The sequence below is a fragment of the Nerophis ophidion genome, linkage group LG28 (assembly GCF_033978795.1).
Source record: "Nerophis ophidion isolate RoL-2023_Sa linkage group LG28, RoL_Noph_v1.0, whole genome shotgun sequence".
Classification (NCBI taxonomy): domain Eukaryota; kingdom Metazoa; phylum Chordata; class Actinopteri; order Syngnathiformes; family Syngnathidae; genus Nerophis; species Nerophis ophidion.
In genome coordinates this window covers 24353220-24370435 of record NC_084638.1, presented here as the reverse complement: position 1 = coordinate 24370435, position 17216 = coordinate 24353220, and the positions used below count along the sequence as shown (strand labels likewise).

General features: G+C 38.3%; 3 protein-coding genes across 9 annotated transcripts in view; 2 read left to right on the top strand and 1 right to left on the bottom strand.

Moving 5' to 3' along the window:
* LOC133545530 (zinc finger protein 135-like) overlaps positions 1 to 6214 on the top strand; it is a 129988-nt gene extending 123774 nt beyond the window's left edge. For all 3 annotated transcript variants that reach the window (XM_061891200.1, XM_061891199.1, XM_061891201.1), the window contains one exon: positions 4402 to 6214. In XM_061891200.1, coding sequence (XP_061747184.1) covers positions 4402 to 5567 — 1166 coding nt within the window. In that variant the 3' untranslated portion in view covers positions 5568 to 6214. The remainder of the gene's footprint in view (positions 1 to 4401) is intronic.
* LOC133545526 (gastrula zinc finger protein XlCGF57.1-like) overlaps positions 1 to 17216 on the bottom strand; it is a 403569-nt gene that overhangs the window by 148099 nt on the left and 238254 nt on the right. The window lies entirely within an intron of this gene.
* LOC133545549 (zinc finger protein 239-like) lies at positions 8900 to 13910 on the top strand. Of its 2 annotated transcripts, XR_009804867.1 has the most exons (3): positions 8900 to 9417; positions 11722 to 11821; positions 11913 to 13910. XR_009804867.1 is itself a non-coding variant. In XM_061891254.1 (2 exons), the coding sequence occupies exons 1-2, from the start codon at positions 9231 to 9233 to the stop codon at positions 12662 to 12664; spliced, it is 939 nt and encodes a 312-aa protein (XP_061747238.1). In that variant the 5' UTR covers positions 8913 to 9230; the 3' UTR covers positions 12665 to 13910. The 2 variants fall into 2 exon arrangements, 1 of the variants encoding a protein (XP_061747238.1); XM_061891254.1 differs by lacking the exon at positions 11722 to 11821 and having other exon boundaries at positions 8913 to 9417.

The window sequence follows — 17216 nt, the reverse complement described above, 5'->3', positions numbered from 1 at the left end:
GACCTGTTTATTAACCAAGTATTAGCAGCATTATTATTGTAAGAGCTAACTTCGAGGAACTACTTTTAGTCAAACGGCTCCTAGCTCGCAGAGAGGTAGACTAGCTACTGAGCTGCTGCTGCTTCGCCTATGAGTTGGTTAAAGTTTGTTGTAGATTATAAATCATGCCTCACACTTTTATCGGCGAAGGTCGCGGCCATACACCGAGAAGTTGGTCAAATTAGTTTTAAACCCAAAGATGTCGCTAGGAAGACACGGCAAGATGCTCATTTAGCAACAAGCTGGACGAGCGGAAGCTGCAGACTGCGACAAATAAGATGGTCGGGGACAGCTGCATTCTGTTCATCCTGAAGACATGGCTCACGGTTATCGAGCTAGCGGGCCACACATCACATCGACATGACAGAACCAAAGACTCCGGTAAGAGGTAAGAGCAGAGGGGGGGGGGGGGGCTATGCATCGACGTCAACAACAACTGGTGCACCAACACCAAGACTGTTACCAGTCACTGGAGGACGTTACTGTGAAATGCAGACCCATCTGCCTTCCACAGGAGTTTAATGTTGTCATGCTAACGGCTGTTTACATACTAGTACGGCACTCAGCGTGTTACTTGACTCCATTAGCAGTCAGCAAAGTGTGTACCTTGAGGCGGTGCACATCGTTGCTGGGGACAAAAAAGGCTACCCTTTTTTGATTTTAGCTCTGCGTTCAATACCATCCTCCCCCACAGACTGGTGCCCAAACTGACGGGGCTGGGACTGTCTTCTTCCATCTGCCACTGGATCCTGGACTTCCTGACAAATGGCTCTCAGAGGTTGGAAGTAGGCCCCCACCTCTAAGCATCCATCAGCACCGGCTCCCCCCAGGGCTGCGTGCTAAGCCCCCTCCTCTACACCCTCCACACTCATGCCAGCAGTACCACTATTACATTTGCAGATGACACCACAGGAGTGGGACTCATTTCCTGGAGGGATGATTCCGCCTACAGCAATGAAGTAGAGCGGCTGACTGGGTGGTGCAGGGAAAACAACCTGCTCCTTAAAGGGGAACATTATCAGCAGACCTATGTAAGCGTCAATATATACCTTGATGGTGCAGAAAAAAGACCATCTATTTTTTTTAACCAATTTCCGAACTCTAAATGGGTGAATTTTGGCGAATTAAACGCCTTTCTGTTTATCGCGCTGGAGGCGATGACGTCAGAATGTGACGTCGCCGAGGTAACACACCCACCATTTTCATTTTCAACACATTACAAACACCGGGTCTCAGCTCTGTTATTTTCCGTTTTTTCGACTATTTTCTGGAACCTTGGAGACATCAAGCCTCGTCGGTGTGTTGTCCGAGGGTGTAACAACACTAACAGGGAGGGATTCATGTTGCACCACTGGCCCGAAGATGCCAAAGTGTCTGCCGCCAGACCCCCATTGAATGTACCGGAGTGTCTCCACATTTGACCGGCGATGCTAAAGCAGACATGGCACAGAGATGTATGGATAACCTGCAGATGCATTTGCAACGATATTACGTTTCCTTCCACCCACATTTAATGCGGAAAAAAACACTTACCAATCGACGGATTTAAGTTGCTCCAGTGTCACAAGATGCAAAAGTCCTGATCGTTTGGTCCGCACATTTTACCGGCGATGCTAACGCAGCTATTCGGCAATGCTATAGCTATGAGTAGCGTCAATAGCTATTCGCTCAATAGCTTCAGTTTCTTCTTCAATACTTTCATACTCCAACCATCTGTTTCAATACATGCGTAATCTGTTGAATCGCTTAAGTCGCTGAAATCCGAGTTTGAATCCGAGCTAATGTCGCTATATCTTGCTGTGCTATTCCCATTGTTTGTTTACATTGGCAGCACTGTGTGACGTCACAGGCAAATGGCCAGTGTCTTCGCAGAGAGCCGAAAATAAGGCACTTTAAAGCTTTATTTAGGGATATTCCGAGACCGGTAAAATTTTGAAAAAAACTTAAAAAAAATACAACAAACCACTGGGAACTGATTTTTTATTGTTTTTAACCCTTTTGAAATTGTGATAATGTTCCCCTTTAACACCACCAAGACGAAGGAGCTGATCATGGACTTCCGGAAGTAAAAAAACGATAAACATCCAACCACTGTACATCAACGGGGACTATGTGGAAAGGGTCTCTAACTTCAGATTCCTGGGCATCCAGATCGAGGAAGACCTGTCGAGGAGTGCGAACACTTCAGTGACCATCAAAAAGGCATAGCAGAGACTTTACTTTCTGAGACTCCTCAAAAAAAACCACCTGTCACAAAAACTGCTTGTGTCCTTCTATGGCTGCTCAATAGAGTGTGCTGACATACTGCATGTGTGTGTGGTACGCCAGCTGCACGGCGACAGAGAGAAACACACTTCAGAGGGTCATAAAAACTGCCATGAAGATCACTGGCTGCTCTCTTCCCTCCCTAGATGAACTGTACAGTGCCAGGTGCCTCTAAAAGGCCCATCATAAGGCACCCATCTCACCCCGGGCATAAATTTTTTGAACTTCTGCCCTCGGGCAGGAGATACAGGACAATAAAATGCCGGAGAAACGGGTTCAAGAACACTTTTTACCCGGGAGCAATAGTGTCGCTGAACACAAGGCATGAAGAAGAACGACTGTGTGCTTGGTATTTTTATGTATTTTATGTATTTTTATCTATTTATCTGAGTACCATATTCTTATGTTTTTATGTGTTATTATGAATTTGCACTAAATTCGTTTGCTTGCAATTTGGTTGTACAATGTACTATGACAATAAAGATATTATATTCTAACATTTTAGACATACACACACTTCGGAAGAATATAAAAATAAATATATTTGGTGGGCCAAAAAAAATGACTCAGCGAACCAATGTTTGGTATGGGCGATATGACCTAAAATCTAGATCCTAGATTTTCTAAACGCGGGTTTAGAAAAGCTCCTAATTTCGCAGCTAACATATGCAGTAACATATTGTGTCATTTCTAATTGTATTATTTTGTCGAAACAATGATTATTAAAGGCCTACTGAAAGCCACTACTAGCCACCACGCAGTCTGATAGTTTATGTATCAATGATGAAATATTAACATTGCAACACATGCCAATACGGCCTTTTTAGTTTTATAAATTGCAATTTTACATTTCCTGGGAGTTTTTTCTTGAAAACGTCGCATAATGATGACGTGTACGCTCAATGTCACGGGCTGTTAGGAAATATTGACGCTGCACACACACACACAGCTAAAAGTCGTCTGCTTTAACGGCATAATTACACAGTATTTTGGACATCTGTGTTGCTGAATATTTTGCAATTTGTTCAATTAATATTGGAGAAGTCAAAGTAGAAAGATGGAGTTGGGGAGCTTTAGCCACACAAACACACGGTGATTCCTTGTTTGAAATTCACGGAGGTGAAACTTTACTATGGATCCCAACCGAATGTCAACCAGCAGGTTTCCGTGAGAGAATTGTGGTAAAAAGTCGCTTCTTACCGGAAATCAGCTGAGCTTGTGCCACCCATAAAGCTGCCGTCGACTTCCCTGAGACACTGGCGTCAACTCACCCGTGGACACACCCCTCCGACTATCAGGTACTGTTAAACTCACTAAAACACTAGCAACACAATAGAAAGATAAGGGATTTCCCAGAATTATCCTAGTAAATGTGTCTAAAATCATCTAAAACCGTCCCAATGCAATCGCGTTTTTTTTTTTTAACTTTTTCTTTTTTTCTAGTCCGTCGCTATCAATATCCTCAAACACAACTCTTTCATCCTTGCTCAAATTAATGGGGAAATTGTCGTTTTCTCGGTCCGAATACCACTTTTTGTTGGAGGCTCCCATTAAAAACAATGTGAATATGTGAGGAGCCATCAACACTTTATCGTGGATGTTCTCTACTAAATCCTTTCAGCAAAAATATGGCAATATCGCGAAATGATCAAGTATGACACATAGAATGGACCTGCTATCCCTGTTTGAATAAGAAAATCTCATTTCAGTAGGCCTTTAATGTAATTGTTTATTTATTGTTGATATCTGGTTACTTTATTTGAGAATATAGTACTGGAAATTATGTAATATTTTACTGCATCTTTCAGCAACTACATTAGGAGCCTGTGTAGCCTGTTTAAAAATTGTTTTATTAGTAATTCTATATGAAATAATATCTCGCAAAATCAATTTTAAACCGTATCGTCCATCCATAGTAAAAAGTCCTGTCGTCCTGGTTTGTTTTTCTTTTCCTGTGAATAAAGTTGTAAAGAGCAGCGTGTTTGTGCGTGACTGAGCTTTCCAGGCAGCTTATATGATAACTTGTTTTTCCTAAGTGCATGTAAAAGTACTGAATGCATTGTGTGACCGAGCAGAGATGGTGTGTTTGTCTTGCAGATGTCTGTGAAGAACATCTTCACCCTGAGCAACAGAAGTGGAGCTTCTGGATGCGGACAGAGGAGCCGCAGCCCTCCCACATTAAGAAGGAAGGGGAATACCCACTGATCCCCCACTTTAAAAAGGAAAAGGAGGACCCACTGACACACCATTTTAAAGAGGAAACGGTGGATCCACTGACCCCTCACATTAAAGAGGAAGAGGAGGAACACAGCATCAGTCAGGAGAGAGAGCTTCTTGAAGGACTGGAGGAGTTCCCAGTGACTGTGAAGAGTGAAGATGATGAGGTCAAAGGTGAAAGTGAGGAGAGGGGAGGGGGGGAGCCTCCAAGCAGCAGCTCAACACAACACATGACAACAGAAGCTGATGGAGACCACTGTGGAGGATCACAAGCAGACAAGCTCTTAGCTCCACTATCAGATAGTGAGGACACAACCTCACACTCTCCTGACACTGATGATGAAGACTCTAAAGAAGATAAGACATGTCACACTGACAACACTCACTTCACATGTTCTCACTGTGACAAAACCTTTAAATTACCTTATCTGAAAAGACACATGAGAATACACACTGGAGAAAAACCTTTTATATGTTCAATATGTGGTAAAGGTTTTGTAGAAAGTCACAATTTGAAAGTACACATTAGAATACACACTGGTGAAAAACCTTTTATCTGTTCAATCTGTGGTAAACGTTTTGTTATAAGTCACAATTTGAAAGTGCACATGACAACACACACTGGTGAAAAAACGTTTTTCTGTTCAATCTGTGGTAAAGGTTTTACACTAAGTCAAGGTTTGAAAGTACACATGAGAACACACAATAGTGAAAAACCTTTTTCCTGTTCAACCTGTGGTAAAGGTTTTACACACAGTCAGTGTTTGAAAAGACACATGAGAACACACACTGGAGAAAAACCTTTTTCCTGTTCAACCTGTGGTAAAGGTTTTACACACAGTCATGATTTGAACGTACACATGAGAACACACACTGGTGAAAAACCTTTTTCCTGTTCAACCTGTGGTAATGGTTTTACACAAATTCAGACCCTGAAAAGACACAAGAGAACACACACTGGTGAAAAACCTTTTTCCTGTTCAATCTGCAACAGAAGCTTTTGTGACCGTTCAAACTTTGCAAGACACATGAGAAGACACCCATGAGAGAAAGTGTTGAGTTGCAGTGTGTGTGGTGAAAGATTGTCTTCTAAGTACCAGTGTAAGAAACACAAGTGTGCTGGTGAGAACAGCAGCAGCAAATGAAACTGCAGGATTTGAAATAAACTGTCAAGACTTTAATGTTGACTTTCTAACAACATCAGCACATATAACGTGTGACATTGTTGTTTTTCTAACAATCTTTTTAATACGCTCGTACATTTATAGATTACATAGTTTGAAATATGAAAGTATTACATATTTATATTTCTTATTGTTAATAATCCCATAGATTAGCACCTTTATATGATATACATATTTACTGCTTCACATCTGAAACATCTTCTGGACCACTTCAGGGAGCATATTATTATTTACTTTATACATCATTTGAACAGTTGTCTTTTATTCACTTTTAAAATGTGTGACTTTATGAATCATTTGTTGGGTCTCTATAATATATTTTATTAATTATCGTTATTAGTTTGTATTATGGTGATTGTGTTGTGATTGTTTTATATGTATGTCCCCAGACCTTTATGCAATATAAAAGTGAGAGAAAATGGCAGTTTTTTTTTCTATGGAAGGATGGTTTTGTTTTTACAAACTTACATTTGTGGATATATAAAATAAATCCAGTATTGTGTTTTAAATAGTTTTTATGTTGTTTTTTTTTCCTTTTTTAACATCCCCAAAACAACATCAAAATCAGTCAAAGTTTGGAGTGTCAGGCAAAAGCCAATATTGTACATCATCCCACAAAATTTACTTTCTATACATTCTTAAGATAAACTGTTTATTTTGTTTCCCTATCACAGAACGAACAAGTGTTGTCTTCAATTGCAAAACAAAATCCTAAAAATTATTTGAAGTGGTCAATTACGTCTTTTTTTCTTAAATGAACTCTTTTGCCTTAGGAAGAATGGAAACTTACAAGTTATGATTATGTTTTTTTTCTCCAGAGACAATACAGTAAAGAAGAAATAGTAAACAATTAAAAAGAATGATATACTGTAATTCAAATATTTTGAATGAAAGCCTTTTTAATTGTTTTAATTATTTTTATTTGCAGGTCGTACTTAATTAAATCTTCAAATAATAAAATACTTTTATCACTCAATAAGTGCATCAATGCCTTTTTCAAACCATTGCTGTTCAAAGATGGTTTTGTTTCTCATTTGAATAATAGAGTCAAAAGAAATAATAAAAAACTACCAAAGTGGATTTGGGAAAGCAAGAAGCACAAACGACCCAGCAGTGCAGCTGGAAGAGGAAATTAGAAAGGGACAAATAAATAGAGTAGAATTGCAGTATTTTTTGACATAGATATGTTGTGGAAACAGGGCTTGCTGATAAAATTAAATAAGATTGGGATTAGAGGGAGAATGTACAGATGGATAAAAGACTTTTTAACAAGTAGAACATTATTAGTAAAAATAGAGAATGAATACAGCAGAGAATACGAAGTGGAAAATGGGACCCCACAAGGGAGTATAATAAGTCCAGTACTATTTTCCATCATGATAAATGAAGTTTTTAGTGAAGTGGAAGGGTTAGTGGAGGTGGCATTGTTTGTGATGATGGAGTGATGTGGAAGAGAGGTAGAAATACAAATCATATAGAAAAGAAGATTCAAAAAGCGGTAAATAATGTTCAAGACTGGGGGACGGCTTGGGGTTTAAGATTCTCTGTTGGAAAGACAAAAGTCATACATTTTACGAAGAGGAAAGTACAAAACAAGCTCCAAATAAAACTCTATGGAGAAAACATAGAAGAGGTACAAGTATTTAAATATTTAGGAATATGGTTTGATAAAAATATGAACTAGTCAACCCACATCAGCAAGATAGTGGAGAAAAGTAAAAAGGTGTTAAATATAATGAGGGCTTTGAGGGGTAAAGATTGGGGGGCTGATAGGTTGACATTGAAAACAATATATATCACTTTAATTCCATCTGTTATCGACTACGGATGCATTATTTATCAATCTGCTTCAAAAACACTACTTGGGAAAATAGACAGGATCCAGTCGCAGGCTTTAAGATTATGTTGTGGAACTACTAAATCTACTCCAGTGGCAGCATTACAAGTAGAAATGAATGAAAAACCTTTGGACATGAGGAGAGATCAACTCTCAGCAGTTTATTGGGCAAACTTAAAAGGATCCAAGCAAGGACATCCAACTCGTCAAGTGCTACTAAACTGCCAAGAAAAAGAGAAGAAAAAAATGAATAGTTTTGGGTGGATAATAGGAGATATATGTAACAAAGCTGAAATTGACAATATTAAAGTTAGCCCTACAGTACCAATTCCTGCAATACCACCGTGGATGTATGACAACCCAAAGGTAAACATGCAATTACTGAAGAATAGACATTTAAATAGTTACCAGATAGAACATTGGATTGAGGAAATGTTTTTTGACAACATTATGATATTCACAGATGCATCAAAAACTATAAATAGTAAAGTAGGAGCTGCTGCAGTTATCCCACAAGGAAATATAGTGTTAAATAAAAGAATCAGTGAATCAGTGTTTTTACGGGGGAATTGGTAGCAATTTATATGGCAGTTAACTGGATAGAGGAAAACAAAGCAAGGAAAGTAGTCGTGTGCTCGGACTCCAGCAGTGCTTTGACGAGCATAAAAAACATAGCATCAGAAACAAGACTAGATATAGTTTATGAAATAGTTCATGCAATCTACAGAATAAATAAAGCGGGAGGTGTGGTAACATTTCTCTGGGTTCCTGCTCATGTAGGAGTTGAGGGAAATGAGTTAGCTGATAGATATGCAAAACAAGCAAGCACTAAAACAGAAGTAAATATGGAGATTAAGCACAGTAAAGAAGAAGTGAAGAGCATAATTAAGATAGATCACAATAAAAAGTGGCAGGATAATTGGAATAAGGAAATAAAAGTAGAGAGTATTACAAAGTCCAGAGGAGAGTATGTGTCATGAGAGGAGGGGGTAGAAATAGGAAAGAAGAAGACATTATTACTAGAATGAGATTAGGACATACATATCTAAATAGTTCACTAAAATTGATAGGCAAACATACTACAGGGCTGTGTTATTTTTGCCATCAAATAGAGAATGTTGACCATGTTTTAATACAATGTAGGAAATACAATAGAGAAAGCGAAATACTGGAAAATAAGTTAGCAAAAGAAAATATTAGGTTAGAAGTGGGAAGTATATTAGGATTGCATTTAGAAAACATAGGATACAAAGCAATATACACATATTTAAAAAATACTGGGTTAAATAAAAGAATATAGAGTAGAGATCCACCTCGGTCCACACTCCATTACAGTAGGTGGCGGTAATGCACACCAGAAGGTTGCTTGTCAACCGCCATAAAAACAAAAGAAGAAGAAGAAGACGGTGAAAGAAGCGAGCAGGACGCTAATAAGTCTGTCTTATTATTTGTTCTCCAGTTAGAAATATTTACGTCGTATAAAATAAATCTTTGATTCTTTATTCAAGGATGAAGTGGTCTCGATGCGCTAGAAGCACTGTGCCGCTTCTCCTGCTATCTTTGCTTGTTAGTTAGCTTAGCTCGCTAGTTAGCTTAGCTTGTTAGCTGCTAACAGAAGACACAGAAGTTATCAACGCATCGCTAAGTAGAGATCAAGTGTGAGAGTAAAGTCTTGTGATTGTGTGAAAATGTCTACATTACACATGTTGAGAGCGTTGGTGGATCAGCGACTAACTGCTGCCGTTGAAGAAATATTTGTAGTGTTAGAAAGAACGATAGCAGAATACGAGGCGGAACTTTCTAGAAGAAAGGAGGAAAACTATCAACTACTGGACGCTCTTTTCACGAAACATCAAGTTGTGTTACACAAAACAGGTTTGTTTACTTCTTACTTTCAAATGTTTAGTCATTTGATATTTGACTAATAACAAGAAAATGACATTTGGAATATATAATATAATCTCAATGAGCAGTGGTGGAACAAGTCAGAGCTGGGCCGGGGGCGGCCCCCATGACGGGGCCCCCTATACCCAAATAATAAAGCTAATTCTAACATCATTTTGGTTTACTGCCAACAGTCCTTGACCAGGTTTTAAAACGTTTGCCAGCCATTTTGCTGAAATTTGTATTCATTTTCTCACTTTCACCACAGCATCAACCCGTTCACAGGATGTAGAAAAATTATCAAATGGGGATCTGATTTTTTTTATTTTATTTTGCCTGTCACAATGCTTATGTAAGATAATAATATGTTTTTATTTTTATGCATTCTAAGTCCTAAACCAACGTTAGAAAAATCTTAACTATCCTAATTCCAAAAATTGAGTCAATGCCTCTATTCTGCTCACAAAGCCCCCTAAATAAGAATTAGTTGATCAATATAATATACCCAGAAGTTGTTTTTGAAATGCTATCTATTTAAAACATGCTGTAAAAATGCATATCCTCTGGAAATATGCCTTGTAATAGCCACAAGCTGGAGGATACATTTTTAATTCAGATACAATTAAAATTAAATAGTTCAAGGTTTTATGGAATTTTTCAGTGTGCTTTTTTACGCTTTCCGACCAAACCTTAGAACAGTGGTTCTCAACCTTTTTTCAGTGATGTACCCCCTGTGGAACTTTTTTTTAATCCAAGTACCCCCTAATCAGAGAAAATAATTTTTGGTTGGGAAAAAAAGATTGAGAAGTAAAATACAGCACTATGTCATCAGTTTCTGATTTATTAAATTGTGTAACAGTGCAAAATATTGCTCACTTGTAGTGGTCTGTCTTGAACTATTGGGAAAAAAACGTGTAAAAATAACTGAAAATTTGTTGAAAAATAAACAAGTGATTCAATTTTAAATAAAGATTTCTACACATACAAGTAATCATCAACTTAAAGTGCCCTCTTTGGGGATTGTAATAGAGATCCATCTGGATTCATCAACCTCATTCTAAACATTTCTCCACAAAAAAAGAGCACTTTAACATCAATATTTATGGAACATGTCCACAAAAATGAATATTGCATTGTTGCATTTCTTTTCTCAGTTTATGAACTTATATTCATATTTTGTTGGAGTATTATTCAATAAATATATTTATAAAGCTGAATTGTTGCTATTTTTAGAATATTTAAAAGAAAATCTCACGTACCCCTTGGCATACCTTTAAGTACCCCCAAGGGTACGCGTACCCCCATTTGAGAACCACTGCCTTAGAAGACCTTTGGTATGCAGTTTGAAAGCCGCAGCCGGAGAAAACAAACACACAGACGGTGTATCCATGACTGCAAAGTTATTGCCTTCATTTTCATTGACCGTTTGTATGATTGACTAATGTGTTAAAACCTCTGGACATTGAATTGAAATCTTCCTGTCAATCACACAAACATGCTTGTGAGGGACTTTTCTGTGTCTACGTACCTTCCACACATCCATACACCCACCGGAGTGACATTTTTCCAAACTGCACAAGCCCCACATTTTCCTACCTATTCAAACCATTCCAACATCAAACTAACACTTTCTCAAAATCCAAACTAAATTCCGTTTTTCCTGGAAGTTCAAACTCTTCAACATTCAAAGCATTCCAACATTCAAACTATTCTTACATTCAGACTACATTCTGTCAACTTTTCAGTTCAACTTCAGCATTGGAGCATTCACACGTAATTCCTTTAGGAATTGCTTCATCTAGTTATAATAATAGTTATTATTATTAATAATAATAATGTTATTATTATAACTAAATGTAGCTTACCACATTGAATGTGACGACTGCATGAAAGATGCCTTCTCAGTTCTCTCTATAACACAATTTGAATGTCTAGAAACATAAACTAATCTAATCCATTATTATTATTATTATAAATAATGTAAATAAGTTATATTTTGAAGGAGTAGTCAGTAATCTGATTACTTCTTCCCAGTTTATCTGTGGTGACACTATCTAAATGAAAGCAATACAGGTGTCATCTTTTTTGGCCAACATGTTGACTGTGTTCAATTTGCTTTTTTTTTTTTTTTAGACACATGTCTCTAAAGATGAATGTGAAAATCACTATAATTATTGTCCACCAGCAGGGGGAGCTCATCACTAGTACTACTGCGTGGAGGCTGGCATGTGGTACATTATTTCACACTTTTATGGATTGCAGGAATGACTTTTAAGATGTTTTTGTATGAATAAGGTGGATTGGATGTTGGCCTGGGAAGGCATTCCCCTGAAGGTCTTCTTCATGTGTCGGCTGGAAGTACCCTGACTGCTGTGAGGGGGAAACTGATGAGATTGTGAGATCATATGTTGGTGCAGGACAATGTCTCATGTGACTGAGAAAAGCTGGACTTTTCTAAAGAATGTTTGTTTTCCCCTGTCCCGCAGACGTTGAAGAAGAGCCACAATTCCCCAACATACATGAGGAAGAAGAGGTTCTACATTCCCAACACATAAAAGAGGGAGGGCAGGAGCCACAGCCCCCCCACATTAAAAAGGAAGCAGCAGAACACAGCATCAGTCAGGAGGGAGAGCATATTGAAGGACTGGAGTTCCCAGTGACTGTGAAGAGTGAAGATGATGAGGTCAAAGGTGAAAGTGAGGAGAGGGGAGGGGGGGAGCCTCCAAGCAGCAGCTCAACACAACACATGACAACAGAAGCTGATGGAGACCACTGTGGAGGATCACAAGCAGACAAGCTCTTAGCTCCACTATCAGATAGTGAGGACACAACCTCACACTCTCCTGACACTGATGATGAAGACTCTAAAGATGATAAGACATGTCACACTGACAACACTCACTTCACATGTTCTCTCTGTGACAAAACCTTCAAATACCATAGTTATCTGAAAAGACACATGAGAATACACACTGGAGAAAAACCTTTTCCTTGCTCAGAATGTGGTAAATGTTTTGTAACAAGTTGCAATTTGAAAGTACACATGAGAACACACAGCGGAGAAAAACCTTTTATCTGTTCAGTCTGTGGTAAAGGTTTTGTTCAAAGTAACAATTTGAAAGTGCACATGAAAATACACACCGAAGAAAAACGTTTTATCTGTTCGATGTGCGGTAAAGGTTTTATACAAAGTCAGAGTTTGAAAGTACACATGAGAACACACACTGGTGGAAAATGACATTCCTGTTCAATCTGCAACAGAAGCTTTTGTGAGCGATCAAACCTTGTAGCACACATGAGAACACACCCAGGAGAGAAAGTGTTGAGTTGCAGTGTGTGTGGTGAAAGATTGTCTTCTAAGTAGCAGTGTAAGAAACACAAGTGTGCTGGTGAGAACAGCAGCAGCAAATGAAACTGCAGGATTTGAAATAAACTGTCAAGACTTTAATGTTGACTTTCTAACAACATCAGCACATATAACATGTGTGACATTGTTGTTTGTGTAACAATCTTTTTAATATGCTTCTACATTTATAGATTAGATAGTTTGAAATATGAAAATATTACATACTTGTATTTCTAATTGTTAATAATCCCATGGACTAGCGCCTTTATATGATATACATATTTACTGCTTCACATCTGAAACATCTTCTGGACCACTTCAGGGAGCATATTATTATTTACTTTATACATCATTTGAACAGTTGTTTTTTTTATTAATTTTTAAAATGTGTGACTTCATAATTTTTGGTGGGTTTCTACAATCCATTTGATTAATTATCTTCATTATTCTCTTTTGTAATATGATGATTGTGTTGTGATTATTTTGTATGTATGTCCCCAGACCTTTATGCATTATAACAGTGAGAGAAAATGGCTGAATTGTTTGTGGAAGGACGTTTATTTTTTTTAATTTATTTTTTTAATTTTTTTACGAACTTACATTCGTGGATAAAACAAAACATTTCATTATTGGGTTTCGTGTTTAATGTGTTTTCTTTTTAAACATCCCCAAAACAATATCAATATCAATCAAAGTAGGAAGTGTCAGGCAAAAGCCAATATTGTACATCATCCCACAGATATTTACTTTGCATTATGTTGGAGCCAAATTAACTTATTTGTTTATTTTGTTTTTATTTTGTTTTCTCTATTTGATTGCTGGCTCTGTTGATGCGGGATTTCCTTTTTGGCAGATTGCTCCGCCCACTTCCTCTTGAGTACCAGGAAGTGTTGACAGGGATGGGACCATTGTTATGGTGCAGTTGCCATGGTAACGTCATTTAATTGGGTTCAGGTGGGAGTATTCGGGGCGATTGCATGGAGGACACAAACAGTTTAGGACGGTGCCGTGCGTGGTCAGGTCTCGCTGCTGTGACAATGTTCCATTCAAGCCAAGGTCAGCATACTTCATGTTCTATAGTCTACATTTGATTTCAGTTTGATAGCTTAAAATAAACGGATTGTCATATCCAAACATATTTCCACAGTACTGGACATTGAATCATTTCAAACTAGTCAACACAGTCGCCCTCAGTATCAGCTTAAAGGTCAAGTCTGTACAACAATACCAACGTGTACAGTAACGCCCACAAACACTTGCCTTTTGTCAGCAAAGTTCTTGTAAAAAAGAAAAGAAGAATGTTGCTGAGCTAATGTCCCGCCTATCCTCCCCCGAGCCACTCACGACTTCATCTGGGACACAAAGGACAAGACAAAAAGTGAAAGGCAGCTTTAAGGACTTCAGCACAAAATGTGTGCATCCTTTCTAACGGCCACTGGGGGGCAGTAGAGGTAACTATTCCAGCAAGGTTTTACAAAGTGTTTTACAAGGTCTGACTCAAATTGCCTACCTGGTCTGTGTGACTACACTCTGCCAACCCATGTTGTCTGATATAGTCCTCAAACATACATTTTGCTACTGTAAAGACACGCTGGAAAAGGTTGACATAGCGTGTAAAGTAGTCTTCAAACCACAAGTACACACCTGTTGTCCTGAGATGTAACAGGTAACTCAGTAATATTCATAGCAGCAGATCTTATCATGTTGAAATGTACCATCTTTATCTTTCATGATGGTCACTTACCATGACTTGATTAACATGGACCCTGACTTAAACAAGTCGAAAAACTTATTTGGGTGTTAACATTTAGTGGTCAATTATACGGAATATGTACTGTACTGTGCTATCAACTAATACAAGTTTTAATCAATCAATCACTGCGGTTAAGCGGCTTGAAACAAGCGTCCTGTCAATGTTTGGCTTTACCGTGTCTGATTTCACATTTCACTTTCCTTTTCTTGGATGCTTTGCCACCAGAAGATTCAGCCTCACACTTTTCCTCTCCTCCCACTTTTAGTACTTTGGACACAGCGATTCATTCACATGAATTGTTTCAGCTTTAGTTTTTACTTTATGATCCAACCCTTGCTTGTAATCTAACCCTGGCTTGGACTCTAACCCATGCAAGGCAGAACTGCCAAATGTGACTATCATAAACAGAAATAAAACTATAAAATTGGTGAAGTCAGCACAAAGCCAACAAGAGCCAAGGTGAGATATGTTCTTCTGCTTGGAGACGGCACATATCTAACATTAACATACACATCTTGATGAGTTACCCACTAGATTTCTAAAGTCTGTGCTGAGCAGTTTGTCAGCACAATTTCTTCATCTAGTTAACGTCTCACTTCAGACTGGAACATTTCCAAAGGCCTTAAAGGGGCTGTTTGCAACATTTACACAGATGTCTAGAGGGCGCTAACTTTCCAATTTATTTCACACAGCATATCCCTCCTTCTTTCAGCTTCTAGGACGTAATGATGTAACTACATACCTGCGTAACACATGCATTAGATGTGGCTGTTGTTAGCTAATAATAGTCATTTGGATAGTTCAATTAAATGTAAATCCTATCTTAACATCCTATCTTGGACTGCTTTTGTACGTGTGCACGTGTTCTCTGCACGTACGTGTTGACCAGACAGGGTGAGTGACCGCCGTAAACACCAATCATTTTATACGCACTGGTTATTACACAACCTTAGTAATTGTAAAAGTAATAGTCTTTATGCCACAGTGCTGAACAACCATCTGCCCATATCAAACCTGACATTTTTGGGAAAAGTCCTGGAAAAAGGTGTCTCCCAAATCTGGTGATGTGCAATACTACTGATTTTTATTCAGATCCTATAACAAGTAATATCCAGGCTGGTATCGGCAATACGGGTCCGATACTGATACTTTGCACAAATCTACTTAATGGAACTGGTAATATTTAAAAAGTAGTGTGTTTTGAGTGCTGCTGATCTTGGGGAATCATCTTCAAATGATATAAAGTCAGAGGGCGAAACAAATAGTAGTGTTATTCTGCACTAAATGCATTATCTTGTCTATATTCAACTCTGTATGAAGTGTCTTCAAATAGTCTACATAAAAGGAAACATACACTTGCTTTTTTAGAATACTGACTGACACAATTTACTCGCCGCAAATTCTGAAAGACTGAGCACAGCACAATGTGCCGCTGCGCTACGTACTTACCTCTGCGGGAGAAAAAGTAGTTCCCACCAATCGCGTTTCATTTGGACAAGATCTCAGTGATTTAGTAACTTTACACTGTTTTCAACATGATCTCAAATAACTAAAATATCAATATTTTGACTTGAGAATCAATATTAGAGCATAAAGAGCTGGTATCGGCTGTGTTGAAATTTCAGTATCGATCCGTACATCACTACCAAAAGCTTGGTGACTTTCTCCTGTTCAACAATGTGTTTGATACTTTCCAATCAGTCTTTAGGTCCCACCACAGCACTGAAACTGTGATAAGGTGACAAATGATATCACCCTGTAAACAGATGCAGGTCAAGTCTCAGTCTTGGTTCTGCTGGACCTGAGGGCTGCCTTTGACACAGTTGACCATTCTATCTTATTACAGAGGTCACAAAACTGGGTGGGAATATCCACTTCTTAGAATTGGTAACGGTGTTTCTGACCAAATGGCTATGACCTGTGGGGTTCCTCAGGGCTCTATTCTGGGACCCTATTGTTCAACTTGTACATGCTGCAACTTGCACACCTTGACACCATGAATATTCATGGAAGACATAACAAGTCCGCCATTGTTTATTCATTTTAATAAGTGGTATGACTGTGTGAGAAGTTCTGTAACTAAGATAAATCTACATGTGTGACACGTTAGCCTGGTGAGAATGTTTCTTACCACCCAGCCACCAATGTATGTGACACGGACAGTTCTGAGGTGGTGTCCAGTTGGCATAGTCGTGCTGGACAAGAACTCTTGGCACCACCTTAAAGGCATCTGGAATGCTGTCCTCCGAGTCCTTCGTCATAGGGAGGATCTTAGTTGTGGCATTTCCAGTTTTGCTGGGTTCAATGCCACAGTGTACAGCCAGCTTGGCGTAGATTGAGTGGAATTGCTGTGTGTTGGCATTGTTGTTGCAGCCTCCTGTTTATAATAAGAGAAGAGTACATACATAAGATTGTGCATTAGCACCCTCATCTTACATTCTTATTGACATATACAAATATAGTTATTAATATTGTATTTCTTGAAATGCCTTATGCCTAAATAAAAGATGAAACAATTAAAATGTTTCTCTTCATTTCATATTTTCAATTATCAACACACAGCACATGATTTATGAAGGTAAACAAATGTAACAAACAATCCTTGATGTGATTAAATGAGTGAGTCATTAAAATATATCTTTGGTATCATTTTTTTTTTAATTTAAAGTCCCAACGATGAATTGTAGATGA

What these genes read in the sequence shown, in the direction of transcription:
- LOC133545549 (XM_061891254.1), top strand. Translation starts at nt 9,231, where the DNA reads ATGTCTACATTACACATGTTGAGAGCGTTGGTGGATCAGCGACTAACT. An exon ending in AGTTGTGTTACACAAAACAG is followed by an intron (nt 9,418 to 11,912) that starts GTTTGTTTACTT and finishes CCTGTCCCGCAG; the next exon opens with ACGTTGAAGAAGAGCCACAA.